At 46.0% G+C, this 12334-nt stretch overlaps 1 protein-coding gene across 1 annotated transcript in view; it reads left to right on the top strand.

Annotated features, from left to right (window-relative positions):
- KPNA6 (karyopherin subunit alpha 6) overlaps window positions 1–8018 on the top strand; it is a 29383-nt gene extending 21365 nt beyond the window's left edge. The window contains exons 9-14 of the mRNA XM_081962053.1: window positions 548–711; window positions 2082–2160; window positions 3507–3632; window positions 4575–4702; window positions 6366–6544; window positions 7016–8018. Coding sequence (XP_081818179.1) covers window positions 548–711; window positions 2082–2160; window positions 3507–3632; window positions 4575–4702; window positions 6366–6544; window positions 7016–7203 — 864 coding nt within the window. The 3' untranslated portion in view covers window positions 7204–8018. The remainder of the gene's footprint in view (window positions 1–547; window positions 712–2081; window positions 2161–3506; window positions 3633–4574; window positions 4703–6365; window positions 6545–7015) is intronic.
- Window positions 8019–12334: the final 4316 nt, after the last annotated feature.

Raw genomic sequence — 12334 nt, 5'->3', positions numbered from 1 at the left:
GGGCCTCTGAGTGCCCTGGCAGAGGAAGACATATCACTGACCCCACAAAAAAGGTGCCAGGCTTTGAACTGCCACGTCAGCAATGGACAATCCTGAATGGGATTTGTACCTCGCACAGCTTCTGCTGGGACACTCTGTATCAACGGAGGCTGGGTTTCCATGTCAAACTGGTCCAGCAGCTGATTTTGTCAAGATAAACGTTGTTGTGCTTCAATGGTTAGATGGCCTGGACATCAGTATTTGAATATAGGTCTTTTTAACATTTATATTTTATTGTGTTTTACTAACCTAGGTGAAACGTTCGTATGTAATGCTAGTCCATGTATGGTATGCCATAGAGGACTGATTTACCAGCTCTAAAATAAGCATTCAGTGTGACGATAGCATGAGACACCGATTTGAATATGAGTCTTTCTGAATTGAGCATGAAATGAGAGATTTGATCTTGCACACCTAAAACTCTGTGGAGGGAGAACTGCTGTGATGCCTGTAACTTCCCATTACAGCCGCTGTTCTCACGGTCTCTCGCAATTGTGTTTTTGGGCAGGTGTTGTCCTGTTTGCCGGTCTTGTCTCGCTTGCTTTTCAGCAGTGACTCAGACTTGCTGGCAGATGCCTGCTGGGCACTTTCCTACCTGTCGGATGGACCCAATGAGAAAATCCAGGCGGTCATAGATTCAGGAGTGTGCCGGCGACTGGTGGAATTGCTAATGTAAGTATAAAAGTGCTCAATTATGGTTCGCTTAGCTATCACTTATTGAGTAGTTGATTAGATTCACATATGCCACAGATAATGGTTTGCAAACTACTCTGGCTGTGTTCATTTTGTGAAGTCAGACATGAAGAGGACAAATGCTAATCTGTGCCATGATACCGAGGCAGTTTCCTTTCTTTTAAACTGGGGGGTTTAAAAACAGAGGGTTCAGCCAGTTCCTAGGTGGGGAGAGGATGGGGAGAACACACATCACGCGCAAATCTGCCATTGCGATAGAACAGTGCGGGTGTCGCTACTGTCCTCCTGCACTCCCAGCTCAGTGGAATAAATAGGGGCTGAGTGAACTGAGGCACATTTGGAAGAGCTTGAGGGAAGACGTGAACTGGAGGGGATGCACTTAAAGCCCCAGCTTAACCCATCCTGAGTCTGGTGTGTTCCAAGTAGGTGGGACTGCATAAATCCCAGCACATCGAAGCAGCTTGAATCCACCCAAAGGACCAGGATGGGGAAGAAGCTGCTTTAAGGTAGCAAAGATCTGGTGTGTGCAGGTCCAGCTTTCTGTAAGTTGACTTACGACTGGTTGCTTTGCAATCGTTCAAGTTACATTTGACCCCCAAAAGGGGTCTTACAACCTGGATTCAAAGTGTTCCATCTCTGAAGGTTTTCAAGAGAAGCTAGGACAGCCATTTGTCCAGGATGGTATAAAGTCTCCTACCTTGGGCAAGGGGGTTGGACTAGAGGACCCTCAAGGTGTCCTCCAGTCCTGTGAGTCGATTCTGACAGACAGACAGCCCTGGCCCTGGTTATGTCCAGACTCTGGGCATTCGGCAACATAGCTGCATATACGGCATTTGCATGTCCCATGGTCACATGACCGCATTTTATGATGGTTTTGCTGAAAACCTTTTGGCAAAGCATATCCATAGTGAACCACCGGTCGTAATGGCAATCTCCATTAGGATTTTCTGCCAAGGATGCCCTGAATTCCAGAGATTCTGGAGCTTACAGCTATTATTTGACATGGGAACCTTGACTGTGGTGCTCCAGACCTTGGCCTGGCCTGAGCGTTTTAATGAAAGCAGGGACTGGTGCAATGTGCCCTGGTCATATAAGGCAGGTGCATGGCCTATGGCCTTCCAGATGATGTTGAGCCACCTCAGCCAGCAGCCCAGAGGAGCTTGTGGTGGATTGCAGCTGAGTAATATTTAGGGTCTTCCTTGATTCTCCCACTGGCCTCTATGGGGTTTCCTGGACTGCATCCTGGTTTTGTTCAAATAGACTTTGCTGGGATGTCTTTGATTCTTGATGAATAAGAGAGACTAAACTTAAGGAACGTTGAGTGTGTTGTTGTCTTCTTCTGCACACAGGCACAGCGATTACAAGGTGGCTTCCCCAGCTTTGAGAGCAGTTGGAAACATTGTGACGGGGGACGATATCCAAACCCAGGTGATGGGAGGGAGGCTTGTGTAGTCCATTGCAGGCTTCCCCCCCAGGAGGCCCCTGAGCCTGTTTCCTAAATCTGCCTTTAAAATATCTACCACCAATCTGGGGAAATCAAGCTCCAGGACTTTTGATTTCAGTCAATAATCAGAGAGGTTGTGGAATCTGGCCGTGATACTGGCAGTTGGTACTCAAACTATGATTTAAAGCAGAGACTGGCTTAATGTCAGGGGCAGTAATTACTCATTGATGTGGGGAACACTAAGTTTGTTTTTGTTGATGCAATTCACTGAAGGCTAGGAATTACTTTCTTTTCTGCTATCTTTTTATTTGGGTATTTCCATTTTTGCATCTTCTTGTTCTCCTTATAATGCTAACAGCAAGGGTTTAGGACAGGGGTGTCCAAACTTGGCAACTTTAAGACTTGTGGACTTCAACTCCCAGAATTCCCCAGCCAGCTCTGCTGGACAGTTTGGACACCCCTGGCTTAGGAGAATAAGTGGATCTTTGGGTCTGTCATGAAAATTACCAGACACACACACAGTTGTCTTGACACTCCTCAGATGTCAGTCTTATTTGGTCCCATAATCAAGGGACCATGGCTGATGGGAACACGCTAAGCAGCTTCATACGTGTCCTTCAGGTGGCACCTCATGAACAAGCCCTGGTCTGATTTGGGAAGGTAGTTTTCCAAATTTTCTCCGGATTAAACTCTCCCTGCTGCTTTCTTTAGAGTAATGCAAAAATCTCTTGAGACCGGCTGACCTTTAGCTTAGGTTTGCTCTGGTTCAGCATTCCTGTATCTGTAGCCAAATTACGATCCTCTCTGCTATTGTATTGTAATAGTTTAATAGGGCTGTTTCCTATGAGATGGGTGTTATTAATCAATCAATGGATGGATGAGGGGGGGGGGAAATGGTGCCTAGAAGATGAGAGCAGGGGCAGCCCCCAGGGGCTTAACGGTCAAAGGAAGAAACGCAGGAAGGGCCCACCCTGATGCGTCAGGTGGTTAAAAGTGGCGCTGGGAAATTTGTATCTTCAGACTTGCAAGTTCTGCTGATGTAGCCTTACAGCAAAGTCGAATGAGCTCATGCTTCCTGTCTGGTTTATCCAACAGGAGGGCTGACGTCAGTCTTGCTTCCCTCGCCCCTGCTTGATCCTTTAGGGTGGATACATCCTAAATTCCTTCCTCTGGCTGTTAGTCCATTGGGGGGGGGGGCACCACCCTCTCTTGTCTAATTGTCTCCGAGGGAGCATCTCTTCCCCTCTTTCCCCAGATCATCCACCCATTTTGTTGCATGGAGGTAGGCAGAAGTTTTGAAACAGAGCGCTTATTTGCTTTTCCTTTCTAGGTGATCCTAAATTGCTCAGCTTTGCCTTGTCTCCTTCATCTGCTTAGCAGCCCCAAAGAGTCCATCCGGAAAGAAGCTTGCTGGACCATCTCCAATGTGACAGCAGGGAACAGAGCTCAGATACAGGTAATAAGCCAACGGAAGTAACACTCCTAAGGCATAAATGACTGTGGGCTTCTTGGACTCTTTCCCCCCCACCAAGGGTGTGGTCTTACATATGGGAAACATTGAGCTGGAGTTTCTACATTTCTGACTAATTTTCCAGCCAGGCCAAATCATTTTCCTTGTTACGAATCCCTCCAGGAACATCAACTCTCTTACGCGCCTTTCTGTCACTTGCAAAAAGGCAAACCTTGCCTAGCAATCTTTCAGTTAATCGGGTGATTTGTATTTCAGCCTTCGCCAATTTGGTAGCCTTCCCAATAGTTAGGTTGAACCTCAGAATTCTCAGCAATGCTAGGCTTGTTGGAGAATTCTGGGGATTGAGGGCCAGACCTCTGGAAGTCTATCCAGATCAGGAAGGTCTTCTTTAATGCTGCCCAACCTTGCTTATATTCCTCCAAGGGGATAGAAGAAGATTACGTGGTAAGCTATTTAATCCTATTGAGCAATCTCTACTGCAAGAAACCTACTGCTTTTAACCTCCGATCCAGCCACCAATATACTGGTATAGTCCTTTTTCAGCCTTCTTGAAACCATATTAAGCAGACCCCCCACAGTCATTAAGCAAACCTGTTTATCTGAACGGGCAGGTTTTTTTTTTTCAGAAACCAGCAAAAAACATAGTGAACCACAGTCACGTGACTGTGGAATGCCATAACTGGTTGTGAAGCTGACTCGGCCGACATGCAGTCATGTGACTGCAGCTGTCGTTGTGCAGCCAGGACCACTTTATGGGCCATAAAGCATCTGTCAGGTGGCTATCATAACTTCCAGTGGTCATAAAACAATTGGTCATTAAGTGAGGACTACCTGTACTGCTGCTGTGTCCTCACCTGCTCCGAGGGATTGGGGGTTGGGCCCAATGCTCAGCCTCTGGCTAACCCTCTCCTGCCTCTGGCCCTGCAGGCAGTCATAGATGCAAACATCTTCCCAGTGTTAATTGAGATCCTGCAGAAGGCAGAATTCCGCACCAGGAAAGAAGCGGCCTGGGCCATCACAAACGCCACCTCAGGAGGAACGCCAGAGCAGATTAAGTAAGGAGTAACTTTAACTTTAGAGTTTGGGGGGTGGGGCGTTCTTTGTAGTTGTGCTTCTTTCTTATTAACAGGTCTGTGAGAACAAAAAATTTAAAAGAACCTGTGGAGTTCATGGGGGTAACCCTTGCCAACGTAATGTTCTTGGCACAGACAAGTTTTACTCTGTGTCCAATTTTGAAATTTAGTTTTTTTTCCCTAAAAAAATCAAGAACTGGACAAAATGAGATAACCCAACATTAGTTGTTCATCTAAGAAGCTTCCATTCGTTAATTTTTATTTTTAAATTAAATTTATTTGCTCCCCATCTTGTCACAAGGCGACTCTGGGCAGGTGACAGCATTAAAATTGTGAATAAGGAATGAGAGACGTTAAAGGTGAGGCATTCTGCCTGGCTATCTTGTCAGCTGAGAAGAAAACTAACCAAAGGCAGAATGAGAGCCTGGCAAGAAAGTTGTGTTCTTGAGGTATGCGGCTATATAAACCAAGAAGGAAGGAAGAAGGAAGATTTCCTCCCCCATATCATTTCCCCTTTATAACTAATGGAGGATTTGGGTTTGATGATGAGGCAAAAGCTGGGTGTCCTCGTGGGCCACCACTTTTAATGCTGCAACTGCCAGAAATGCCAACCAACAGCATCAAGAGCCTGAGAATAGTGATAGTACCACTTTATATTGCACTATTGAGGCCACGCTTGGAATGCTGCATCCAGTTCTGCTCACCAAGATACAAAATAATATGCCGAGACCATAGAGAGAGTGCAGAGAAGAGCCACAAAGTTGATCAGGGGTCTGGAGGCTGAACTGTAGGATGAACGGTTAAGAGAACTAGGCATGTCTAGTCTAACAAAGGGAAGAATCAAGGGTGACACGATAGCTGTCTTCCGGGACTTGAGGGGCTGTCACAGAGAAGAGGGGCTTGGCTTACAGCAGGGGTGTCCAAACTTGGGAACTTTAAGACTTGTGGACTTCAACTCCCAGAATTCCCCAGCCAGCTATGCTGGCTAGGGAATTCTGGGAGTTGAAGTCCACAAGTCTTAAAGTTCTCAAGTTTGGACACCCCTGGCTTACAGTATTCTCCAAAGCACCAGAGGACGGGACAAGAAGCAATGAGCCCGCGCTTGTTAAAGAGAGATCCAACCTAGAACTAAAAAGAAATTTCCTGACCGTAATAACAATTAATTAATGGAATTTGTGGGTGCTCCATTGCCGGAGATTTTTAAGAAAAGATTTGGACAACCATTTGTCTGGGGTAAGGTCTCCTGCCTTGGGTAGGGGGTTGGACCGGAAGACCTGCAAGGTCCCTTCCAGCCCTAGGATTCTATGCCATGCACTTCATAGCATGTGGATTTTATGGCTCTTGCTATTCTAATAACCAGAGCTGATGGTTTGTCCTTGTTTACAAGATTACACAGTTATCTGCTGCTCATAAACAACGCCTCCATGATTGGGAAGAGGGGCAAACAGTAAAACATAGAATGAATTATATGCAGCCTAATACTTTATTTTCCTCTTATAGTTTGCTAACTTTAGGAGTCTGAGCTTGAATTTCAGAAGAGGAACTGGGGAAGAGGGCATGTCTTCCCAGCAAGTAAATTATTCTCCAAGAGTGTTAAATTTTATCAGTAGTTTTAGTCTTCTGAATTTTTTTGCTTTGTTTCCAGATACTTAGTAAACCTGGGCTGCATTAAACCCTTGTGCGACCTTTTGACCGTCATGGACGCTAAGATAGTTCAGGTGGCCCTGAATGGCCTGGAGAACATCTTGCGGCTGGGAGAGCAGGAGGCCAAGCAGAGCGGCACTGGCATCAACCCCTACTGCAGCCTCATTGAGGAAGCCTACGGTGAGGGCTGAGCCTCGGACATGTGCTGTGGCTATTTGCAAACGGAGGCTCTCAGTTGAGGCTCCACTTTGAGGAACTCCTTCCCGGAGGGGGGAGGGGGGGTGCCCTGAGGTTGCCTTTCCAGTGTCAAGTTAAATTTTAATTTTTCAAATTGATTTAAAAAAAAAGCTTTGCAGTGTATTATTGGGTAGCACCTGACTTCACGTCTGTCTCCTCCCATGTTCCCAACCCTCAATGTCTTAATAGAGATGATCCTCTACCCCTTAGGCCAGTGGTCCCCTACCTATCCGGCTTGGTGGACTGGCAGGGGCGGGGGGGAGATGGTTCCGTGCGAGTGGCAGGTTCATCTGTGAACGCACACAAGTCCATTTGCACCAATGGGTGTGCAAGCCTGCACTCGACGGCTCGGTTGTGTAAGCCGCCTGAACTATGATGGGGGATTCCATATAAATGATGGTCTTTCTCCTTCAGGCCTGGATAAAATAGAGTTTCTCCAGAGCCACGAAAACCAAGAGATCTACCAGAAGGCCTTCGACCTCTACGAACACTACTTTGGCATCGAGGACGATGACTCCACTCTGGCCCCCCAAGTGGACGAAGCTCAGCAGCAGTTCATTTTCCAGCAGCCCGAGGCCCCCATGGAAGGCTTCCAGCTATAACCAGTGTGCGGAGTCGAGGGGAAGAAGACCCTCCCTTTGATGGAAAGTCAACTGCCGAGAGCCTTCCCACCCCCAGCCCCCGTTTCCTTCTCTGCCACACGGAAGGCGGCCCTGCCTGCTCCACCCGCTGCCAAGCAGCTTTCTCCTTCGCGATACACAGCAGCAGCAGCAGCAGCGGTCGACTCTTTTCTGGAGAGGAGATACACTTACACACTATGTTTCTTCCCATTTTTTGTGCTGCACAAGTGTGTCAAAAAAGCAGGTGCTGAAGTGGATGGAGGAGGGAGGTGTAAATGTCTTTTAGTTTGTGGTTTTCCTCCAGGTTTCTTTTTCTTTTGTGGTGTATTATTTTTTTCTCCTCCGATGAGATGAGATTTTTCTCTTGGGTACCTGAGAGATGCCTTTTCCCCTCACTGGGAGAAGGAAAGATAACCTGAATTGTAACCAAGGAATCTAATCTGGATGCTTGGATTCAACTATTTAAAACAATTTGCACATGTTAATTTTTATTGGAGACTTTTCTTAATTTGCCAAATGCACCACTTTGGCCCATATGGGGTCTTTTTGGGGGGGGAAGGGAATCCTCTTGCCAAACAGCACCTTTTGAGGGAATTGGGCCAAGTTGCTGCTGTTTTCATCCCTCTCCTCTACTTACATAGATCTAAAAAAGAAAAGAAAGAAAGAAAAACTCTGCACAGAGATGCAGGCTGAATTGGACTGTCCCATCAGGCTTTGGGAAGGCTTCCCCTGTCAGGTGGGGAGAGCAATTGACAGATTCAAAAAGCAGCTCCTGAGGCTCCAGTCTTAAGGGGAAGGCACAGAAAAATAACTCAAAAGCACAGCTGCCTTTTTAGGTGGGCTTAACATTTGCTACTGACTGAAGTGAACTGGGAGAAGAAACCCCCTCGTGCATCTTTACTTGAAGAAACAAAATTGCAAAACTCATTGGAGCCTTTTGGTTTGTGCCATTTTTTTTGAATTTTCTTTCTCTTGGACCACTGGGGTGGGGGCGACTTGGGCGTGGTGGAGCTGGGGGGGGGGCTTATCATCTGCTCTCCATGCCACCCGTCCCATGGCCTGTGTCTCTTTCAGAATTACCTCCTGCTCACAACTGTATCGTCTACATTTACTTCAAAATGAAGAAGTCAAAGCTCTGTATTTTTTATATATTATATATACACGTAGACATTTGTCTCATTTGGTCTGGGGAGGCCGGGGGGGGGGGGGGGCTGATCCTCCGGAGTGCTGATAGAGAGGATGATGTTGTGGGGCAGGCTGGCCTAGAGAGTTGGCTATACAGAAGTCACCAAGGCTACAATTCTCTCGGGTCCCCCTCTTTGCCTGTTGCACGAGTGACCCAATTCAGAGAAGGGGCTTTCGTTGGAGACCAATTGGGCCCTGGCTGGTTCCTCCTTCCAGAGAGAAGCCCCTGGCTGAGAGGCTCCTTTGGGGGTCTTAAGGAAAGTTCAGTGGGTGGGCACAGCCCCTTCCTTGCTCCCCCTCCTGGGAAGAAGGTTCCCAAATCCTTCAAGAGCAGAGATCCAGGCAGGGGTGAAGTTGGATGGGAAACCCTTGGGCTGCATTTTGTAATGGAGGTTTGCTTTTCATTGTTTAAAAAAACAAGGAAATTTAATAAACTTCATCTCTGCATTCAGTGAGTGCAAGCCACACGCGTGTGGACTGAAGCATGTGGTTTTTTTTCTTGCAGCCATGTCACAATTGCCATTCCTGGAACCATAAAAGGCCTTTGGGGAATCATGGCTGAGTTGGCTCTCAAAGGGCCAAAGATAGCAGGGAAATCCCTTTGGCTGAAATAAGGTTGAGATCCTGCCTGCTGGTAGAAATTACCTTATTTTTCAGCGTATAAGACGCACCAAGGTTTTGAAGAGGCAAAATTAAAAAATAAGTTTTTGCACTCTGCAGACCTCCCAAAAATGACCCATTTTTTAATTTTAAAAAGGCATGAATTAGGAGGCTTGTAGAGTGCTGCTGGGGGGTGCCCCCCCCCAAAAAAAACAAGCAAAAAATGGGCTGTTTTTCACGACAACGGGCACGTTTTTTGTCAAAAAAAGGGCATACATAGCCTTTAGGAGGCTTAGTGCTCCTGGGGGCTGGGCCCCTTGTTTTTCGCTCATTTCTGCCCTCCCAGCCCCCAGGAGCACTCTGGAAACCTCCTAAAGGCTCTGCATGGCCATTTTGGTGAAGGGGACGGGATTTCAGGAGGCAAAAAATGCTGTATTCAGTGTATAAGACACGCCCAGATTTTCAGCCTCTTTTTTTGAGGGAAAAAGGTGTGTCTTATACTCCCAAAAATATGGTAATATTTGCCATGAAATGCCGTGCTCTTAAAAGTGGTGTGTGTGTGTGTGAGAGAGAGAGAGATGTAAGGTGTACATGACTCCAAAAACAACCCTGTGTGGCTTATGTAATTGAAAGCGAAACCAGGCAAAGCAAAAACAAAGAAAAAAAAAGCCCACCCTAGAATTTAAAAAAAAGATCACCCAGTGCCTATAATACTTTTCCCAACAGGGTCAGGGGTCACAAACAACCTAACCCCCCCCCCAACCTTGGAACGAAGCCATATTTTAAAAAGGCCTTGAAGCCCTTGCAGGATGGGGCCCTGGGGAGGCTCTTTCGGAGGGCAGGCAGTCCGAGAGGGAAGGGGCGCTTCCGGAGCCACAACACGCTCCGCCCACAGGCCTTTCTCAGCTTTAGCCAGTCGTTGCCTTCGCAGCCAAAGAGCAGTTTATTGGGCTCTCTTGCAGCACTTCAGAGCCCATGGGGCATGCACACAGCGCCCGTCTGCCATGGCCTGTATTTGGGTAATGCAAACTTAATGGCCATATTCATCTAAGAGCCCTTTATTTAATGTTTTTGACTTCCCAGGAAAATTAGGATGCTTTCAAAAAGAGAAGGCAGGAGAATATGTTAGGAAATTTATACCTGGGTGTATCAACTTCACAGTTGCAAATAAACTGTCAGGTATACAGAAGGATTAGTTTTTATCAAGGACTCTTACAACTTATTACGAAGGAAAAAAAACTTGGAAATAAAATTGGGAGGAGTTAAATGGTGTTTTATCTCCTGTCTGTATTCATACAAAATTTTCAGAAATGTCACTAATTATTGAATACGATGGTAACTATGTGTTTGTGTAATTGGTGTCATTCAATATAGGAAAGCACAAATTTGAAAAGCTGGATTCCCCTGAATAGTTACTGGGGGAAATCTCAGGCCTCAAAGAATGCTAGCGTTAATATGTGTCAGGTTGGTATCTATTGGGAGAATGATAAGGGTTTTTTTTTTGCATATGGCCTCTATACACCAGCACAGTTAATATGAATTGAGTTGAATACTTTTATGTGGCCAAGTGTAACTATATACACAGGGAATGTGTCTCCGTTGTAGAAACTCTCAGTGTACATACAAAGCAAATGATAATCATAGTAATACCAATAAGAGTAAGATAATGAGGATAAATAATAATACTGCAACGATACTACATGGTGAATACACATGTGAGAATTAGGTTTGAGTGAAGTGAAATACTCAAGATGTGAACCAAGTCTTCCAGCTTTAATTCAAGGGGTTTGACAAAAGTGCCATTACCCACTGAGGAATTACAGCCATTAAAATCAACCGTTTATGAGCCACCAAAAGGCTCATAAATGATTAACATGGTTAAAACAAGAGGATTGTTTTTAATACGTGGATGAAATCCTTTGTAGTCCAGGACTGCCTGAATTCGGCGGACAGGGCCAAATGCTGAGGTCCCTCCTTAGAGATGCTTTGCTGCGCCTCTACTGCAGCTGCCTTCTGCTGGTGCTTCTTTCTGCCTGGAGCAAGTGGACAGCCGCTCTCTTGGGGGGCCAGGTGACTGACTTGGCTGTTTCTTTGCCTTGAGGGACCCTTGGGTTGCTCTTGCCATAGGTCAGTGTTTCTCCACTTAGGCAACTTTAAGAGGGGTGGACTTCCAACTCCCAGAATTCACACCTCTTAAAAGTTGCCCAGGTTGAGAAATGTCGTCAGTAGGTTTTGGGTGATTATCCATCCGCGATATGAAGCAGCATCCTATCAGTTTTGCAGCCTTTGGCTGAATCTGAGCAGATTCATAGCCCATTTCACTTCAGAATTCATCCTACTACTGTTATCACCAGTCAGGCCATCAATAAACACCACTGACCCGGTTCCATTGACAGCCATGGGTGCCCATGCTATCACTGCCTCCAGCATGCTTGGCAGACGGTATCCCAAGCTGCTGCTTTCCTCCAGTTTTCTGTTCCCACCATTCTGATACAAGTTAATCCTAGTTTCATCAGCCCAAAGAATCCTATTCTGGAACTGGATTGCCTTTTTAAGGCAAAATCTAATCTGGCCTTTCTGTTCTTGAATCTTACTGCTGGATTGCACCTTATTGTGAAGCCTCTATATTTACATTTGTGAAGTTGTCTCTTGGCTATATAGACTTTGGCAATGCTACCTTCTCAAGAGGGTTCTCAACTTGGCCAGATGTTGTGAAAGGGTTTTTCTTCACCAATGACAGAATTCTGTGGTTATCCACTTTAGTGCCTTCCTTGATCTTCCAGGCTTTTTGGTGTTGCTGAGCCTGTCAGCTCAGGCTGGGGTTTGGAGCAGAAGACCCCCAGGGTCCCTTCAAACTCTGTGTCTCTGTTATTCAAATACAAATGTAGCATTCAGAACCAACCCCAGACCTTTACCCGCTTGATTCGTCATGGACTAGTGAGGGAACAGGCCACATCTGGCCATAAAACTCATCATTTAGGACTCGCCAAAGTCTACCTGTATTAGAAAAACTAATTCCCCAATGGTTTATGCCAGGCTTTTGTTAAACCCCTTGAATTAAAGCTGAAAGTCTTTGATCACACATTTCAAGTTCAATTGGGGTGTGTGTGTGTGCAGAAGCCAAATGCCAGAAAACTTTCATTGCCCCAATACATACCAACCTGACTGCATGGGTGGAAGCGGTGAAAACAACTAGCTTCATGCTAGGAATCATTAGAAAAAAGAAGTAAAGATGAAGGTGGTATTTTGCCTTGCCTTTTTACAAATTTGTGATGTGAACAAATCTGAAATCCTTTACTATATACCAGAGGGGTCAAATTCACAGCGG

This window comes from Natrix helvetica (assembly GCF_964273705.1).
Source record: "Natrix helvetica genome assembly, chromosome: 9".
NCBI classification, from domain to species: Eukaryota; Metazoa; Chordata; class Lepidosauria; order Squamata; family Natricidae; genus Natrix; species Natrix helvetica.
Note: the sequence above shows the minus strand (reverse complement) of the source record. Positions and strands in the feature narration are given on the sequence as shown.